General features: G+C 43.1%; 1 protein-coding gene across 7 annotated transcripts in view; it reads left to right on the top strand.

Moving 5' to 3' along the window:
- dcdc2c (doublecortin domain containing 2C) overlaps window positions 1-13431 on the top strand; it is a 247501-nt gene extending 234070 nt beyond the window's left edge. For 4 of the 7 annotated variants that reach the window (XM_078541685.1, XM_078541684.1, XM_078541686.1 and 1 more), the window contains exons 13-15: window positions 915-1010; window positions 1669-1731; window positions 12995-13431. In XM_078541685.1, the coding sequence (XP_078397811.1) occupies window positions 915-1010; window positions 1669-1719 (147 nt within the window). In that variant the 3' untranslated portion in view covers window positions 1720-1731; window positions 12995-13431. Of the gene's footprint in view, window positions 1-914; window positions 1011-1668; window positions 1732-12994 lie in introns of those variants that run through there. The other 3 variants (XM_078541687.1, XM_078541688.1, XR_013576581.1) reach the window with 3 other exon arrangements.
- The last annotated feature ends 7862 nt before the right edge of the window (window positions 13432-21293 follow it).

The raw sequence follows: 21293 nt of genomic DNA, 5'->3' as shown, positions 1-21293 counted from the left end.
GCTGAGCTAAACATTCTGCCCATTAACTTGTAGTTCAAGATAGATACCTTGGTGATGGTGGAGTAACAGCAACATTAGGTAAAGCAAGAGAAATTGCCCGTGGTCCAGTTCTATTCTGTTAAACTTGGCCTTATCTTTCTCACCTTAGCTGAAGGTTAGATCTCAACTTTTCATGAAAAGAAGAACGTGAGGAATCTGCAGTTGGGATATAAAAATATAGAACCGACATAATTTTCAGTTAATAATCATGCCAAATACTAATATAATATATGAATAATCTCCTTGCTTTCAATGCATTCAACCAACAGCCATATTTTACTCTTTAGGATAAGGTAATCCTGTAAGTACTGTGCATGTAAAGTATTTATCCCTATATTGACCACATAATACCCTTTATCATTTAGAAATGTCTTTTTATACAGTTTGCTCATTTGCTCTTCTGAAAGTAGTGATTTATGTTGGGCTACAGATCCAATATCAAAACCCAGTACCTTACCCAAGTGGCCATTTAACATGTGTGATTCCTTACAGTGACAGCTGGTAAGCAATTTAACCACAGGGGCCTGACAGCTAAACCCAATCCCGCTGGCATCTAATTCCCAGACATGTAGCCTTATGGTATGCTCCTCCTTTTCCTTTAAGCCAAAAACTGTAAAATCTTCAGAAGGTTTCTCTTCTCCCAAACTTGCTCCCTTAACAAGCAGCAAAAGGAAAAATGCTGCTGCTGGAGCTGGCTGCTGCTGGACTGGCTTCAGAATGTCCCAGAGGTCACTATGAAGAGGGGTAATACCTCGATGTAGTTTTGGTTGTCAGAACGTTCACGTTCAGTGGTTGGGCCAGTTAATTGTAGCTTAGTTGTCCTATAGGTTAAGGAATTAGAAGAACTGGCTGAAAGACCATGGTTTACGTTCCAGGCACCAAGGGGACAGCTGAAATTCAGAAAACTGTTTGGATTTCATTTCAGAAGGTCAACAAAGGCCAAGGGTAGGTCTTTCAGGTGCACAGACTTGGTAAGATTTAGTAATTTATAAATAAAAACAAAATGGCAGTTTACTAAGATTCCATTAGAGATTCAGCAGATAGAATGCAGACATGTAAAATGAACTGATTATCCTGTAAAACCTGCCATTAATTTGCATCAGTTTATTGACCTCAGTGATACACACTCATCTGTTTAAAATGTACACTCAATTTCCCATGAAATTAGTTCTAAATGAAAACGTGGTATTTGCGTATTTGTCTGCAAGGGCTGATTCAGCACATGGACTGGATCGAGAAGCTTGAAATTAAACATTATAACACACAAGTATCTTAGCTATTTACTGCTACGTTTCTGCTCTATTCTTCCTCAGCTTTTATATGGCGATAAACGAGCAACTATCGCAATCTTTACAAAGTTACGTTATTCAGGTTGAGAATGATTCTTCTGATAAGTAAACATCTGGCCACACAGCTTCTTCAGTAACACCACCGGATTTTGGTCACTATTAGTTACACAGAATTAGTGAACATTAGTGTTAGTGTGTTTTTGCTGAATTACGAACTTCAGTGGATTAAAGGCGCTCACTGAGAAGAGATGAATTCATTAATTGTAAAATACATGTATTCATGTCATGTTTCTTCATGCATGTTTATTGGAATGACTTTGTGCTCTTATGTCTTTTTTAGATGGTTATAAAGATAACAAATGAAGACAATGTCCCCTGTTCCAGACCCTAGATGAAGTATATGGTACGTGTAAATGGTCTTGAGATAATCTTCTATAACTTGAAATTAAAAGCTCAGAAATAATACAGGGTGCACAGGGCAACAATCACATTCAGCTCTCCATGTTTGACACAGAGATGCTGATTACTGGCAGGAATTAAGCCAGCATTCTGCAGAGAATAGGGAAATGAACTGCTGCTTTGATGGCATGGATAATTTTGTATGTGATGAATATGCCAAAACAATTGGTCTAACAACCTATATATTCCCCAGCTGTATGCAGATAGTAGATAAAACACACAGAGGATCAATAGTTTCATGAGCAAGTGTAATTGAATAATGCATAAAATAATTTGTTACTCATTCATTATGCTGTTTGTAAATATCATAGCTAATGGGACAACACCAATTCTTCAAAATCCCAGAAAACATAGATGCAGGTTGGCAAAGCTCAGACTTGAGAGCTTTCAAGTGTTACTGGAGTGCTGCTGGAGTTTAATTGCATTGCAATTCATTTATTGTGTTTGAACAAGTCTTTGACACTTGTAATGCCTCTAAGCAGTGGTCATACAAAGAAACAAACAAAATTACCCTGCTTTCCATCTGGGTGATGATGTAACCTTCATCGATCCTTTTGATCCTGACTCTCTACAACTTATTAAGGAAAGCTCAAATTTTTATAGGCTTGTAGTCACACACAGTCTGAGGTGATTCATTATATCCTGATAATGTTTATTGTGAACCGTGGTTTGTAGTTTGGTTTTCCCTTTGAATACTATTTGAATCTAGTTTTGGGTAACTTGTGGCCTGTTCTAGATTTTGAAGGTTTACCACTACTTATGAGTGACTTAGGTCTAACTCTGGTAGGCTTCTTCAAAAACACCTTTATTTATACTATAGTATACTCTAGGCTTCTAGGTAAGTACATCTCTCTCTTGTAAAAACTATTCCATCTTCTTTTCTCAGTCTCTTGCACATGACTACTGATGTCGCTGTTCCATCATGATTTACTATCTCATTACCATAACTATTAACCCCTTATTCTACACCTGCTCCTAAGTATAATCTCAATTTTTTTAATAACAATCTTAAACAATTTTCTTAAACGATTTATAATACATTTTTAAACTTCTGTAAATCTCCTGTACTGTTAGAGATTCTCTCCAACTCCTTCCCTTACCTCACTCCAAGTCACTGCCATAAAGGTCTTCAATCTCCCACAGCATTCTCAGCTCTCTGGGGGGACATTGTGGACATATGTAGTCGCACATCTTTTCCCTGGAAGACAAACATATTGTCAGAGTGGGATAACAGCTTCTCCTGACCTCTGGTAATTGGGTTGTGATCTCTATGATGACTAATTGTAAGGGTCAGGAAACCTTTTCAATGAAAGACTGATTCAAGAGAGAAAACTTCAGGACATGGACAATTGCACTCTCTTGAACAGCAAGTGGACAAACTAGCACTCTGTCTGGAATCTTTTGCTCCCTCTTATCACACTAAAGAAAGGTCTGAGAAGATGGAAGTATCTTGACCTTTGAGAAAGAATTGAACAGCTCTATCATTCACTGCTGAACTGACAATGATGAGACAGGTATTCAGCATCTGAGATTTGAATAAATGTGGAAGACGAGAAGAAGAATGATGAAAATCCTGTGGACATGGCACAATATGAAGACAATACATTTTCCCCACTATACTTAAGGTACTACTTGCACTTTCAGTAGGCAGTGGCATCATTGCCATGGCTGCTTCAGTGTGAGGCTGCTCCGCTGCAGGCAGTGGGATGACGGTGTTAACATAAGAAGGAAAGACTACACCATTATCAACAATGGATTGAATCTCCAGAACTGAATCTAGATGAAATTCCTGTATAAGATTCTTCAGCTGTAGAAGCTCTATAGTTTTGGCCTCTGCTTCTGCACTGAAGGATGACTTTAATGCAAGGATGGCTTGCTGATGAGATTGAAGTGTGGGTGTCAACTTACTTTAACACAAACTAATATACCTTTGTTCCAGCAGTTTGATCCAACGAGCTCTCCCTGGGTAGCTCACTGTGGTCAGACAGTGATATATAATGCTTCTCATTGGTGGGTTCAGTGGGACTGTCAGGGGGCTAAGACCTCAATGGCTAATTTCCAAACTTTTAAAAATTGGGAAATGGCCCTTTTAAAATGGCTGAAGCTATGAACAAAAGGTGCTATTTGGCAGTATCAAAGAAATTCCCCCTCTGCAACCACGCCCCCCCCCCCCCCCAAACCCCCGTGGGCTGCAGAGACTAAATTCAAAGGGAGCCATACAAGGACCTCTGCATTACAGAACCCATGCTTCCCAACTGGAGTCTATTCATCTGCTGGGACAAAGAGCCCTGCAACCTTCCTTTAAATTCTTAATGGATGGAACATTTAACAATCTCAGGGACCCAGACAAGGAATACACGTCCTTTTTCAAATGCGGTGTGGAGAGACAGGAGTCATGTGATATGACCTCACCCTCCCCCTGTACCACCCCGCACCCCCCCAGCTGGTAGAACTAATAATATTGCCTTGTGGAGCTGCAAAGCTTAGTCTGCCAGTCTGCCATCTTTCCATCTCCCAAGCAGCAGCATAGAAAAGGGGCTCTGTCCAGGTTTGAATGCCTGGTCCCATCTACCCTGTTTCTACTGGAACTCCTGTACCATCGCCAACAAGATTAATTCATCTCTGCGTGCCTATCTCATGGTGGAAGTGAACTCTACTGGAAAAGTGAATTATCCAGCATCAGTTCGTCCTGCCAACCTCTGTGAAGGAATATATCATTGGACTTTGATTCTGGACTCTGCACACACATGAGACAATAGTTCTTTTCTCTGTGGTCTCTGCACTATAAATCTTTCTCTTTCAATATCTCTTTTACTGTATGAGTGAAAAGGAGGCAATGTTGATATCCTCCTCCCACGTTTGAGTGTGTGCAAATAAACTAACCCTCTGAATTCATCCCATCAAGAGTTTGCTGTGGTGTTATTAATAGAAATTGGATCACATCAAAATCGAGGAGTTGGGAAACACGCTACTGCTTATAAAGGGGGAATCAAATCAAAAACCACCTTCCTGTTTATGGTCAGGTGGTGATAGGAGAAATTAGGGCTGTCCATATGAGTAATAAATCCTCTAGCAGATGGTCACTGTCTTCTTCAGTGTTTTATATTTCTGTGCCTTCTAGCCTGTCTACAAAAAGAACTGAGAGATCTACAATCTGGGGTCCAGTGGATGTTGTATCTGCAATAAAAAATAACTCACTGCTCAAGGAATAAACCCCACCAGCTGCTGCTGAATCCAAATCTGTCGGTCCTTCACTCAACTTTCAGAAATTCCTCCTTGAATGGTACCTGGCTGCCCTGCTATAGGACTTTGTCCACTTTTCCCAGTAGACCCAGTTGTGTACATGCATTCCTGCTCAGTGGAGATGTGCTTTGATTGTGCAAGATATAGAGGGTCTCAGTAATCTCTCACCCCTTGTGGCTAAGGGTGACGGTTATCTGACCTTTTATTTCAAGATCCGTACCACTTGGGCTTGCAGTTTAGTTCTTGATGGCTGGATGCCTACTGCTTTGAGCCATTCCAAATGGTCCGCCAGTATTGTAACACCAGCTCGAGTATCAAGTCTGAACTCACAGTTATAAAGCCTTTAGCTTCTAAAGCAACTGAACAATTTTTTTGTTCTTGACCCTTTACTTTTCCTAGGAAATCTGTATTCTCATTTCTTTCCTTATTCCCATTTTCCTGGATTGTCTGCTTTTCATGGACATTCTCCTGCTTTCTTCCTTTAATTGCACATTTAGATTCACAGAACTGCTTCAAATGTCCTGTTCTTCTGCATTTTAAAATGGCTGCTCAATGTTTCTCACTATTTCCCCTGTTTTGGCGGGCTTTTGGGTGGGTGGGGCTGCGGCCTTTTGGACCTACCCAACTAACAGACTCAACCGAAGACTTGGCATTTTCACGGATTATGACCTGATTTTGCTCTCTAAGTTCAGCTTGTCTAATGCATTGAACCGCTTGTTCTAACGTTAGGTCATCTTTTGTCTGCAAAAGAACTGACAGCTTTTTGTGGCGGACTCTGACAACAATGCGGTCATGAATAACTTTGTCTTTCAATGCATCATACCCACAACAACTGGCTAGCCTATAGAGGTCTGTAAAGAACAATTCAATGGATTCCCCTGGCCTTTGGGATCTCTGAATCGTGCTTGCTTGATTACGAGGTTCCATTTTGGGCTGAAGTATGCATCGAAAGCTTTCAAGACGGTTTCAAAATCTGCAGAGATCTCTTCTATCCGCTGTCTCATGAGGACATCATCAGCAACCGACCCCACTGCATACAGGTAGATACTAACCTGGTGCTTCTGCTCGTTGGTATGCAAACCCAACACTGTTTGATACCTGGGGAATTGGGTTTTCCACGACTCCCAACGCTGGCTTTTCTGTGGACCTTTGAGGTTTGCAAATGGCTGCGGAAGGGCCAGTGACTGCTCGACTGGTGCTGACATCACTACCAATTCTCAGTGTGCCTTTTACCAAGGTAATTCTTCTGATTCTTCCTTTGAAGAAGTCTTCTTCCGATTTCTCCCTGTGGGTATTCTGTCGATGGCATTAAATCATTGTTAGATTGGTGTCACCACTGTTGCTGCCATGGTTTGTGGTTTGGTTTTCACTTTAAATACTATTTGGATCTTTCTTTGAGTAACTTGTGGCCTGTTCTGGATTGGGAAGGTTTCCCACTACTTATAAATGAATTAGGTCGATCTAACTCCAGCAGGTTTCTTCAAAAACTCCTTTATTTACCTGCATTCTAGGCTTCTAGGTAAGTACATCTCTCTCTCTTGTACAGATGATCCCATTTTCTCTTCTCAGTCTCTTGCACATGACTGCTGATGTCACTGTTACATCATGATACACCTCACTATCTCATTACCATAACTAGTAACCCATTATTCTACAAACAGGACCCCCAGGATTGAGGTAGATTGTACAAAATACCTGGGACAGGATATTGGTGGCCAAATGGGGCAGAAACTGAGGTGGGCGTTTGCGTAATTTCCTGACTCAGGCCATGTGCCGGCTTTCTGGTACTATTTCGATAGTCAGCAACTTTTGTGGCGAGGGGACCGGTGGGATCCGGCTTACTGACTGCTCATTAAGGGCTGGCCTGCAATTTTTGTGGGAAGCCAAGGAAGCCATGTTGGATCTGGAACAGGGCAAATAGAAGAATACAGCAATGCAAGTGAGGAACCAGTCATGGCCGTGCCATTCAATGAGAGTCTTGTTTTATTTACTTTTTCATGGGATGTGGGCATTGCTGGCTAGGCCAGCATTTATTGCCCATCCCTAATTTCCCATGAGAAGGTGGTGGTGAGCCACCCTCTTGAACCATTGCAGTCCATGTGGTGTAGGTACACCCAAAGTGCTGTTGGGGAGGGAGTTTCAGGATTTTGACCCAATGACAGTGAAAGAATGGTGATATATTTCCAAGACAGGATGGTGAGTGGCTTGGAAGGGGACTTGATGGTGTTCCCATGTATTTGCTGCCCTTGTCCTTCTAGATGGTAGAGATCATGGGTTGAGAAGGTGCTGTCATAGAAGCTTTGGCGAGTTGATGCAGTGCATCTTGTAGATGGCACAGATTGCTGCCACTGTGCGTCGGTGGTAGAGGGAGTGAATGTTTAAGGTGGTGGATGGGGTGCCAATCAAGTGGGCTGCTTTGTCCTGGATGGTGTCGAGCTTCTTGAGTGTTTTTGGAGCTGCACTCACCCCAGGCAGGTGGAGGGTATTTCATCACACTCCTGACTTATGCTTTGTAGATGGTGATTAGGCTTTGGGGAGTCAGAAGGTGAGTTATTTACCACAGAATTCTCAGCCTCTGACCTGCTCTTGTCACTACAGTATTTATATGGCTAGTCCAGTTCAGTTTCTGGTTCATGGTAACCCCCAGGGTGTTAATGGTGGGGAATTTAGCAATGGTAATGCTACTGAATGTCAGGGGGTGATGGTTGGATTCTCTCTTGTTGGAGATGGTCATTACCTGGTACTCTGTGACATGAATGCTAGGAATGTTACAGGAATGGCTATTGAAGGGTGCAGGCTGAGAGGGGCACTCACCCATTGACACACAGTTGCCATCAGGTGAGCATAGTTAGTGGAGTAAGTGTTCTGCATGCACTCAGTCTGTTGAGGGGTTCATGACACTCCGGGGTTCGTGGGGCCACAAGCAGGGGGCTTAGTAAACATTGTGAGTGTAGCTGACTGCAAGCAAAGAACAGCTGGACCTGGGATTCAGGTACTTGGTCATTGAGTCGAGTAGCAATGAGGATCAACATCCTCAGGAGCAGATGCAGAGGCCCAGGCATGAGCACGGTAGAGGAGAGGAATGAAGACAGGAAGGCAACAAAGGCCATACTCTCAGCATAGAGTGTACCGCTAAAGAAGAAGCTACCCAGACATGTCAGAGAACCAATGCTGCAGCAGACTTCACCTTTCTGGGGATTGTGCCCTCATTGAGGAAGACCTCAGACCTCACAGTACTAGGCACCATGCCCTGCCAGCACCCATTAAAATCACTGCAGCCTTGAACTTCTGGCTTGTTCCAAGGATCAGCAATAGACCTTGGAGGCTTCTCTCAAGTGCAGCACATCACTGCATCTTGCAGGTCACTAACGCCCTATTTGTGAGAGCTGGGTGATATAATTTCACACAGATTGGGCATTGCAGGCACAGGACAGTGGGATTTGCTTCCATGGCTGGATTCCTGCAGGTGCAGGGCATTGCTGATTGCACCCATGTGACCATCAAGGTGCCGAGTGAGTGATCAGTGAAATTCGTCAACAGCAAGGGCTTCTACTCCCTTAATGTTGAGCTGATCTGCTATCACAACAAAGGCATTATACATATGTGCCCTTGCTATAATTTTTACTTACCTGCAATCACAGTGCCTGGTCCTTTAGGTAATGATACTGCGTGGCCCACCTTGTTGTGTCACATTGCTTTGTTCAAGACTGGACAGTGCAGGCATTGCCAGGACCAAATCAATTTCTCACTCCCTCTCTTATTGGAAATTCAAAAGAGCATTTGGATGATATTTGACTGATTGAGATATGCTAAAATTCAAAAACACTAATTAGTATCTGTACAGAAAAAATTGTATGTCACATTGGCATGTGAAATATTACAGTGGTGCATATTGCCTAAAATGTAACTGGAAAGCAGATTTCATTGTAGCACTGTGCTATTAAAAACTATATTCATTGTTCTAAAAAGCACAGGAAACCTGCTTTACAGGTGCAAGATGACCTGCCAAGCCTTCAATATGGTGGGCAGCAAGGGCACGTTCAGTGCAGTTGGAAGTCATCACACTGCTGACCATATTGGTAAAGGTTGAAAAACCAGGATGCCATGTCCATGCCTGAAATAGATGTCGGGCCCTGTGCATATGTAAATAGTGGCATACCACCTGTTGGGGCCCCTGCTGCAAGATTGGTTTGTTCTGAGTCAGCTGGTGCCAGCTAACATCCAAAGAACATCACCACTATCGCCCATGAGGGTTGCCAACTCTGGTTGGAGGTATTCTGGAGATTTGGTCACATGTACATTCTGACCACATGACATTTGACTATGCGATACCTGACCATATGACATTTGCAGATGTTATTGCATTTATCTTATAAGCGTTGGGCCCCCGGTACTTCAGTACTTTTGTCTGCGGTTTTGTACCAGCAGCTGTTGTCCGACAATTTTGAAATACCTGGAGGCTACCTATGAGCAGGCAAAGAAGAGAAACTGAGGGGGGTGGGGGGTGGTGGGGTGGGGGGGAAGAGATGAGTTGATCATGTGGGTTGTAACGTGACACATTGATTGCTGAGATGGGATTATCAACACCCACCGTTCCCAAGTCCTCCCTATTCTCAACTCTCTCATCCCCCACTCCCACTGCAGGTGATTGGGGTGGGCAGGGGTTGTTGGTGCATGCTCTCCCATTGCAGCATAACTCCACCTCTCATCGCCGAGCTTACCCCCTCCCACTCCACCCGTTGTTGTTATGACCTTCCAATCCAGTCACCACACCCTCCTCCTTTTGAAGATCCATCTTCCTCGCTCACCTGATCATCAATTGTCCTTTACCTGCAATCTGCTTCAATGTCAATGAAACCTGAGGCCCAAAATCAGGGCACCTCATGTTGCAGGATTCAGGCACAGGAATACATCCCTGAGAATCCCTACTCACCACCCCTCAACACTCATTTTCCCATAAATGTCACATCCAAATTTATGGGCCATAGAATACAAACCTTAGTTTCTAACTAATGCTGAATTTCAACATTTGATTAAAAGACATTCTCCACTGAATGTGCAAATTAATGTGGGATGATAATTTTGATCTTGTGAGGTAATATAAAACTGGCACTCAATGATTAGCTACCCATTATATATCACTCTTGATTGAAGTGGCTGGATAATCGGACCTGGGAAGCTGATTTGATATCGACAATTTTGCACATCTCCCAAATTTAAAATTGCGCTCAGGTTTCAAAAGGGAATGCCAGCTGGGAACAGAAAAATAAGTTGTGATCCCTGTAGACTTGTGAGTTGCCTTTTACTATTTGAAGTGAGTAGATTTAATTTTCAATGTCCTAATTTTTTGCACTGACAAGGCAGGAAATGTTGCATTGATACAATAGTGCAATCACTAAGCATAAACATCATGTAGCATTTATCTGCGCTTGTCCGGTGACAATGTAGACGATACCAGCAACAGACGCCATTACTGAAGCAGTTCAGGATACCAAAGATCTAATTATTTTCACAGGTGTAAATTATTCAGCAACAGGTCCCAGGACATCACTGCAGGAGTTCCTCAGGGTAGTGCCCTAGGCCCAACCATCATCAGCTGCTTCATCAATGATCTTTCTTCCATTGTAAGGTCAGAGTGGGGATGTTCGCCGATGATTGCACAATATTCAGCATCATTCGCGATTCTTCAGATACTGAAGCAGTCCATGTCCAAATGCACCAAGACCTGTACAATATCCAGGCTTGGGCTGATAAGTGGCAAGTTACATTTGCGCCACACAAGTGCCAGACTATGACCACCTCCAACAAGAGAAAATCCAACCATCTCCCAATGAGATTCAATGGCATTACCATCACTGAATCCCCCATTATCAGCATCCTGGGTGTTATCATTGACCAGAAACTGAATTGGGACAGCCATATTAATACTGTGGTGACAAGAGCAGGTCAGAGACTGGGAAATCTGTGGCGAGTAACCCACCTCCTGACTCCCCAAAGCCTGTCCACCATCTACAAGGCACAAGTCAGGAATGTGATGAAATACTCTCCACTTGACTGGATGAGTGCAGCCCCCACAATACTCTAGAAGGTTGATACCATCCAGTACAAAGCAGCCCGCTTGATTGGCACCCCATCCACAAACATTCATGCCATCCACCACCAACACACAGTGGCAGCAGCGCTTACCATCTACAAGACGGACTGAAGCAACTCAACAGTGCTCCTTCGACAGCACCTTCCAAACCCATGACCTCTATCACCTAGAAGGACAAGGGCAGCAGATACATGGGAACATCACCACCTGCAAGTTTCCCTCCAAGCCACACACCATCCTGACCTGGAAATATATCTCTGTTCCTTCACTGGGCCAAAATACTGAAACTCCCTCCCTAACAGCACTGTGGGTGTACCTACACCACATGGACTGCAGTGGTTCAAGAAGGCAGCTCATCACCACCTTCTCAAGGGCAATTAGAGATGGGCAATGAATGCTGGCTTAGCCAGCGACACCATACCCCATGAAAGAAAATAAAAGCTTGCAGTGTCATTTGAGTTGTTTGCAGGGCCCAGAAGAGGGGAGGCAGGGGTGAAGATGGTACCAATCACTGGGGCTGTTGAGGGGCCGGGCTCATTGGCTGAGTAGTCTGTCATTCTAGATGGTCAGTGTCCAAAGCAGCCAATCAGGCATGTAGACCATCCCGATTGACAGGCTACTCGGCCAGTGATTGCTGTTGCCCCACCACTACCTTTGTCGTCTGGTCCCAGTGGGAGGGGGGAGCTGTGAGCACAGTGAAGGATGTGAAGCAGGGACCCAGAGCCGCTTTGCCGAGGTGGCTGGAGAGGAGGGTTTTCTGTGTAACGGATAGATTCAGCAGCTCTTCCTTCCTTCCCTCCCTCTTCAGCCGGCAGCAGGGTATGGCTCCGTCTGTCTGGCTTCCCTCTCTCTCTCTCTCTCTCTGAGCATTGCGGCCCTATGCCATCAGCCACGTGGTGGGGTCAGCGGGCAGTGGTGAAACTGTAAGCTGCCTCATTGGCTGTTTCTGTCCGGGTAGGGGGGATGGAGCTCAGGCAGCAGCAGATCTCCTCTTCTTGCCTCCCCTCCCTCCTTCTTTCCCTACTACAACTCACCAACAATGAAACAATGTGAGCTGCAGTATAGAGACGGCCTTTCTTTTCTATGCAGAACAGGTTGTCGAAATATATAAAACAAAATCTAATGGTTTTCTTGCAAGCTGGGTTGTAAGTTTTGGATCTTTCTCCAAATTATAAATTTACTGTTGTAAAGGTCATCAACCTGAAACATTAACTCTGTTTCTCTCCACAGATGCTGCCTGGTCTGCTGAGTATTTCCAGCATTCTTTGTTTTTATTTCAGATTTCCAGCAACTGCAGTATTTTATGAAGTTACTGTCACTGTGTACAGTGCAATGTACAGAACATGTTATGGGGCAGTCACTGAAATCAGTGTTATTGTCTGCACGATAGCTAATGGGATAGTTTCCTGTTAAATTAACAATGTTGCACGATGCTGTTATGATAAAATTTGTCCCCTCTGGTTTGTTTAACAGTCGCAGTGGGATCACCAATAGGGTGCACACAAATTAACGCTGCTTTATATCATTGCTGCTCTTAATATTAATGACCCATGCTGCATAAATATCGGACGATGTATGGATGCCAACAGTGGGCATTATCATTTTACTAGGGCCTTTCTGCGATTGTTTGGTGAATTGATTTGGTGAATCTTGAAAGGGGAAAATAATAGCACGCATGGTTGAGGTGGAGGGTTCCGGGGCTGGGGGATGGGATGGCGGGGGCGGTGAGGAAAGGGGCCCAGAAACAGGAGACGCACCAGGGCCCATGATTTCTCTCCCTAGCCCTGTATGTATGTTACCAGGTGCAATCGTGGGTTCTAATGATACATAACTACTTTTCTATAATAGTCCTTACTTTGTTTACTTGTAGGGTTATACATTCTATAAAGAACACTTTGAATGAAAGGCAAAGTAACATCTTGAAGGGACATTTTCAGAACTGGTGCGCAATCATCCTGTAAAGTCATCAATATGCATTTAGATGAAGCTGCAGCTTTCAGATGCTCATCAATGATTATTTTAAATGTATTAACATTTTTTAAAAAATCAAGCAGTTTGTGTACTCCTCTTGCATCTAGACTAATGTATTTGTTAGTAACATTTCATTATTGTTAAACAGATGAGGATATAATTTTCACCATGTATGGTGACGATTAATTCTTTTTTGTAATTTTCTGATTAATTATTTCTGTTTTTGCCTAATCAGCAGGCTGTTAAATATAATTGCGTTTGAAAAAAAAAATTACAGTCTCAGGAGATGAAATTAATTGATTACATTGAAAAGAATAAAGTAATAAGTTTCAAATATCTAATCAGTGTAACCTTCTTCTTTGTCACAGTTTAATGAACTTTATAAATAATGAGCGGGCTTTTGTTATATACTGCAGTCTTAGAGATTGCAAATATACAGACAAAATAAAGCATCTTATCAGTGAACACTTCCTTGCCAAGCAATGTTTATGTCAGGACTGATTTGAATTAGATCCTTTAGACATTTTAATTTTTGAATAACATAATGATAGTTATAAGTCATATGAATTTATAAATCAATTAAGCCTCACAAATCTTTCTGTGTTGGATTCTCTGTTGAATTAAATATGCAAAACTGTGTCTTTCACAACAAATCAATAAATGAGGTTTGGAAATTGTTTGAGTATCTTTGTTGCAGTTGCATGATGGTTGTTATTCCTGCTCAGCTGGTGTGGCTTTCAGTCATCCAATCATCCTAGACTTAGCCATGACAACATTGATGTATTGCATTTATTGCCTACTACAACATAGCCTCCGACCTATCCTCTTCTGTGTAACTGTCTCCTTCTCCTCCATATGTAACTAGAAGCAGGTGGTCAATTTCCATTTTTGGGATGGTACAAGATATTACAGTTCAGGTTTTCTCCCAACCTTTTTAACTTGTGCAAACAGTGAAAGACAAGGAGGCCAAAAATTTATACTGCTTGCATCGTAAATGTTGGGACGTGACCCCCCGGGGCCTACAGTTCTGACCTCGTCAAGATTCCCAGAATCAAAGGGTGATCCATGCATCTACATGACCTTGGCATTTACCTACATCTCTGGGGGAGTGTCTCATGTTTGTCCAGCAGGCTGAGAATCTCTTCAGAAGTCTGTCTGCTTTTCGGGTGAGGATGTGGTTAGAAAGTGCTGTGTCCCCATGAAAAATAATTCTCCCTGCCCATCAGGTAAAGTAATCATTACTTTCTTAAAAGGTTTTTCGGAATCCAAGCCATGTTCCAGAACTGCCAATTGGATGGTTGGAAGCCTAGTTGGACTCTCTATACTGACCATTTAATTTGCACTCATCAGATCTCAGCCCTGGAAAGGTCCTTCCCATCACCCTCAGTGTTGCTGCATTTTTTTGAGCAGCTAAAAGTTGTACACCTCACAAGGCTTTCCAGAATCCCAGATGGAAGGCAACCACCCAGCATATTACGATCCTGGTCAAAGGGCTGTGAATTTGCAGCCCTAGGTTTCCACTAGCAAACCTAGTTCCCCATAAACTGAAACCTACACACTGGACTAATAATTAATCTTTAAATGGATTATGAATCACAACCAAGCAGAAGGCCAACTACATCCCTGTGTAAACTCCAAAAGGCGGTGAATACTGCATCAGCAACATCAGCAAAAGTCACCAGGCTGACTCCATTATAATGAGGCCTGAGGCCCAAAATCTGGGGATCTTGGGTCTCACCATCCAAGCTCAACGAAAGCTGGTGAGAGGCCTATGATTGGCAGAGTTGGAGGAGGCCAAATTCATCCTTGAGGGGTCTGAGAAAGAAATCTTGCTCCTCCTGGCCATTATGGAACACTGAAACAACTGCTTACCTTGTAGAGTGGCAGCTGCCACCTCCCTTTCACTGCAGAGTTTCCCAACCCCTGGGAAACATATGCATTAGCAGTTTTCAATGGTTAGAGTGATGGTGTTAAGTGCTAGGGGAGGGATCTGCTGAAGATGATGATGGCAAGGGGAGGAGGTGGATTGGGGGCCAACAGAAGGTGTATGCAAATATGGCTGCAGGGAACGGCCTTACAGTGAGCATCGTATCACTGAAAGCTGAGCACTGGATGGCGCTGATGGTGACACGTCTGTATAACCACTAAGATGTGAAAGGTGAAATCTCATTATCATCTCTTGTGTTTCACACAGGTCTCAGAGGCTTATGGCCACCCCCATGAGCCGGGTCATTCCTTGGGCATTAGGAGGAGGAAGAGATGTCAGAGCGTGCAGTATCACATCAGACGAGTACACCATCCCCCTACATGGGTACTTGCATATCTGTGGGTTCTCATGCATGATTAGAGTTGGAGTCACTGGTTGAGGCACACAGCACTAGGGTGGAGGGGGAGGTGTCAGAGTAAGAGGCATTCATGGACAGCTCCCCTTGGAGGAGGGGCAGCAGTCACAATGATGCTCCGGCAGCCTGAGGAGTCACTCTTTGGGGCTCAGTATATGGAACAGTACTGCAGATGGGCGGACATCTGGCAGAGATCATGGAGGCAATGTGAGCTCATGCTCGGCAAGGGGAGAACTCCATGGCACAGGTTCATGAACTCACTCAAGGGCTCGAGAGCACGAGCTCTTTTCAGGAGAGAATGGCCAACCTCATGGACAGCCACATGAGCCAGTAACTAGGGTGCATGGGGCAGCTTGAGATCCTGCACAGGGTACAAGGCACACTCAGTAGCCTGGATCAGTCCATTCATAATGTAAGCGTTGATCTCCATGAAGTATGCGAGGTGCTGCATACCCACAATAGGACCAACAGTGGCTGGTTGTGTTGCCAGCTGCACCCCAGCAGCTGACCCCCTCTAGGCTGCGTGAAAGCCTACTCTGGACTGAGGAGTTTGAGGAGGAGAGTGAGGGTCCTGAGCAGCTTTCGGCACTCTCATCTGCCGTGGCTTCCTCGGCCCCTCTGTCACAGATTGGAGAAATTTGAACTGGTTGGCTATTACTTAAATTTTAATTTCTTTATTAAACAATTATTAATTGTTACATTCAAAATACTTTTAGGAATTCATCAATTCATAACAAGCGATTCTTGTTTTCAATGTCATAAACCTTCTTCTATAACAGCAATATTTCTCACTTGCCATCTCTACCGCCATATGAATAGTTTGACAATCCTCTATGCCTGTCAGCTCTTGTAAGCATGGGAGATTATAATGTTTGGCATTATTTGCAATAATTAAATATAGAGCCCATTTTAATATTAAAATGTCCAAAATACATGGTTTACTTGGCAAGGCACCTTTAAAATGCCTTTAAGATCAGTGCTTCACTATTGAAAATAGTGCTTTGGGCAGATTTCAGTGGTCCGTTTTCAGCTTTTCCTCTGTAAGCATCTCAGAAGTTTCCAAGATTCAGCTTGATTTTGTGAATGAACACTGTGAAAGCTAATCAACGCTAGTTAGAAAACAAATACTCCATGACCTCTCTCTCCCAGAGATTTCTACCATTCTTGCCTGTGATCCTTTGCTCTTGCCCGTGGCCAGCTAATGAACCTACATGAATGGTTTTGAGCTGGATTCTGACGAATTTTATTGGAATTAGGCCCTAACGTCAAGATTGGCCATTTCCCAGGGTTCCCTGGGTTTGCTGCCCGCACTGTACCCATTCCCCTGCCACCAGCTGTTAAAATTGGGGCCAGTAAATGAGAAGTTACTTTCAAACTTGGGCTCTTCCTTCCCACTTCAGATTTGTAGTACTCTACCTTTTGGTGGCTTGCAGTTTACATCTAACCTCCTAACTTGGAATTGCTGGGAAAACATATGACTATTTTCCTGGCATCTTATGTGGCCTCTATGCCCTAGTAGCCTTATTTAATTTAAATCATTTTGCATATTTTTGATGTTCTGTGGTGTACCCTGATTTGTTCTTATTGTTGAGCCTGTTTCCAATGTGGCCTATTGGATTTATCTACCGTAAACAATAGAGGTTAGAAAGTTTTACTTCATTGTGATAAAATCAGTTAATGAGCACCTCATTCTAACATGTTTACACACAATTATGTTTCATGGATTGATAGCGGCTACAAGACAGGTCATTTTGGTAAGAAGAGTTTTGATTGCCCTTTCTGTTCAGATTGCCAATAAATCATAAATTACAGCAGACTAAGAAGGGTAGACCTCAGTCAACTACACCTTAATCAGCTATTATTGATCCATGTTAATCTCTGTAACATGGAAACACTATTTGTAAACACATGTATAGTCCAATAAGCCCAAATTGCTATTAGCTGAAGGATACTTAACAGCATTCAGCACATAAAATACACATGTCCTGATAGTTCTTTCCATGTTCTATCTGTCTATAATGCATTCTCTTTAAGTGGGTGTATGGAATTATTAAAATTAACACATGGAATATAATATTGGACAGAGTCAAGTTTAGTCATTGTCTAAGATTAACCATTAGTGTGTTAATTGGAGAAAAACATAATTTGATTAATTGGGACTATCTTGATTTCGGACTTTACAGGGTGTTGGGCAAAGAGGTACTGAAGATGGTTAAAATGTTGACCATTCCTTAAGGCCTGTATGTAGCAGCTCACAAAACAAATTCCAAGAATACATTTAATTGTAATTAGTTTAATATTAAGTCTTGTAAAAGGCTATTGTATACTTGTGGTTCATTTCTTCCCCATCTCCATCATTTCTGATGACTGGGATTAGGTAGGCACCCAACATCAAGTCAAGGAAAAGTGACAATAGGCACAAGCCCTCACAGTGATAAAAGATCTCTCAAATTTGTAATTTCACCTCCTGAGACAAATACAGTAAGACGGATGGAGGAGCTTTCTAAGATTTGCTGTTCACTAAGCAAATGGATAAGTATTGGAAAATCGCAATGTGCAAATTACATTACAGCTGTATCCCATTGCTCTGGGAAGAAACAACTTGGATTGCAGCAGTGTGCCATTTTAATTTATTTTTATTTGCTCTCTGTCAAACCATCTGTGCACATCAGGTTACTAACTTTGGGGCATATGTTCCAGCTGACAACTTAACATACGGATTAAATGTGAAATCATGCTAACATAGGTAACAAATCACTGGAAAGTAGCAGTTTGCCTCTGGCCATCTCTGCCAGGGTCTCAGGAACAGAGATGACTGGATATAGATCCTTACTAAGATTGAAATGCTTGAGTTAGCAACTTCCATTGTCCAACCTGATAAATCCATAATTATAATAATTATTAATTGCTCAGAGGAGACAGAATGAAACCTCTTGCTCTGAAGGAATGGATTGTGCTAATTGAAACAGTTTCAGGTGCCTTTGAGATAGAAGTTTGAATTATGGCCAGCTATTGAAGAAAACTTCAGTGTTTACTGAACAGAAAAGGAACCTTAAAACAATATCACGTCAAAAGCAGACCAGTGAGGTACCTCGTGGATTTGTTTCTACTATCCTAATCAGTCACAACTATGCTCACCATTTTCTGGACATATCCTATTTTGCTGATCATATTATTTAGAATCAGCTTGTCACAATCATTGCACAATGTTCAGCACCATTCGCAACTCCTCAGATACTGAAACAGTCCCTGTCCATGTGCAGCAAGACCTGGAGAACATTCAGGCTTGGGCTGACAAGTGGCAAGTTATGTTCACGCCACACAAATGTCGGGCAATGACCATCTCCAACAAGAGAGAATCTAACCATCTCCCCTCGCCACTCAATGGCATTACCATCGCTAAATCCCCCACTATCAACATCCTGGGGATTATCATTGACCAGAAACTGAACTGGACTAGCCATGTAAATACTGTGGCTACAAGAGCAGTTCAGAGGTTGGGAATTCTGTGGTGAATAACCCACCTCCTGACTCCCCAAAGCCCATCCTCCATCTACAAGGCGCAAGTCAAGAGTGTGATGGAATACTCTCCACTTGCCTCAATGAGTGCGTCTCCAACAACACTCAAGAAGCTCGACACCATCCAGAACAAAGCAGTCTTCTTGGATGGCACCCCATCCACCACCTCCAACATTCACTCCCTCCACCAGCACAGTGGCTGCAATATGTATCATCTACAAGATGCACTGCAGGTATTTACCCAGGCTCCTTCCACAGCACCTTCCAAACACATGACTTCCATCACACTGAAGGACAAGAGCAGCAGATATATGGGAACACCATCACCTGCAAGTTCTTCTCCAAGCCACACATCACCTTGACTTAGAAATATATTGCCGTTTCTTCACTGTTGCCGGGTCAAAATCCTGAAACTCCCTCCCTAACAGCTCTGTGGGTGTTCCTACACCACATGGACTGCAGCAGTTCAAGAAGGCGGCTCACCACCACCTTCTAGGGCAATTAGGGATGGGTAATAAAAATGCTGGCCTAGCCAGCGACGCCAATGTCCCATGAAAGAATTTTTTAAAAGTACCGTTCTTGCAAGAAAAAGTTGATCATATCTAGATTACACTGTAATAGAATAATTGTTCTCCAGGTGTATGATTGCTATATTTATTGTTCTTTTTAAAATGGAGATTCAGACAAATTTTGTATCATAGATACATTTCTTCAGACTGAAAGAAAAATCTTCTGGATAACTATAACTAAGAGGAGACACTTAAGTTGTGAAGAAGATGTGATGAATTGACAGGGTGCAAAATCCTGCATTTTTGTAGGAATACCATCAGACCCTTGTCATAATTTGTAGATGTGATGTACAGTCATGCCATAACTAACTGATATTGAGCTGTTTGAGCTCTGAGTCTGCCGCTTTGTGTACAGTGTCACCAGAAGTGATAAAATGGACGTTATTTTATACGTGTGGACGTTAAGTATATTCACCGAGGTAACTGGCAAGAGTCTTCACCCTGGGCACATCATATTGTACCTCAAGTGGAGGGCTGAGGTGAAGAGATATGGCTTTTAATATTCATGACAGCTGCAGGACTCTGAAAGGGGCAGAAGTGGTTCTTTTACAGCAATACAATGTACTTTGGCAGTTACTACAGCACAGGGAGTGCTGGCCTCCAATCAACAAATGACTCTTTCAGGGCTTGTTTCTATGCAATATTCATTTTCAATTCCAGCTTCAAATTAACTGCAAAATTAGAAACAACATCTTGGGACAACTGATGAGTTCAAGAAAAACATTAAAACATTGAACCACTGTTCAGAGAAATTATCATCAAAATATGGCAATAAAGGGTTAGCTCTTCCTGTTTCTGGATAGTGGGAGACTGGGTGTACCCCAGAAGATGTGCGATGGGACCCCTTGGAATTGCCAACACAAGGACGCCATTTGGATTTTTCCAGGGAAGTTTGAACTTCCGATGGGCTATTCCCCTGCTCCCAGGACCCTCTGAAAAAGTCTCCAACTCAGATTTAGAGTAGGAGACTTCGGACAGCTCTGACTTACTTACCTGGATAGTTATACAGGAAATGTTAGACAGGAAAAAACCTGCTCTAGCACCTGGGTAGCAATACAACTGACTGCCTCAATTACGAGCACTCAATCCTCCTCAACTAACCCTCCGACTACCGCATGACTCCTCCTGACCTGACATGATGAACCCCTGACCCAACCTGGCACCCCCCTGACCCACCTACCTACTCATCCACGTACCCACCTGCCAACCTACCCACCTGATTGACCTATACCCCTGCCAGTCATGCTACCTACCACAACCACCGCCATCTTACCCACCTCAACCACCTACCATCCTACCTTTCTACTACCCTACCCCCTTACCCAACCTACCCCTTACCCACTTACCCTACTCTCATCCATTTACCTCACCCACCCTATCCCTTACCCACTCTATACCCCTTGCTCACTTACCTCACCCATCCTATCCCTTATCCACCCTAGCCCCTTACCACTTACCTTACACACTAACCTTCTCTCTGTAGCTGTTTTCAAAGCAGCTTTGGGACATTTAAATTCTTTACTTACCGGAATAAGGCATCTAGAGCCATTAAAAAGGGGTGTGGTTTCTGTGCAGATTCTCTACGCTGCTCCTTACAAGGTTCACTGCACTGGGCGGAATGTGAATCCTCCATTGGAAGACTGCCCTGAAATATCAGAGGATGGTAAGTGTGCATTTCTTTGTCTGATCAGGTCGGAAATGGGCCCAGATCTTCCGATTAGGATCGGAAATCCTATGAGTATTACTAAAAATGCCCGAGGCGCAAAGA

This window comes from Cetorhinus maximus, chromosome 5 (genome assembly GCF_964194155.1).
Source record: "Cetorhinus maximus chromosome 5, sCetMax3.hap1.1, whole genome shotgun sequence".
Taxonomy (NCBI): Eukaryota; Metazoa; Chordata; class Chondrichthyes; order Lamniformes; family Cetorhinidae; genus Cetorhinus; species Cetorhinus maximus.
The sequence above is the reverse complement of the archived record's forward strand: the minus strand, read 5'-3'. Positions and strand labels throughout refer to the sequence as shown.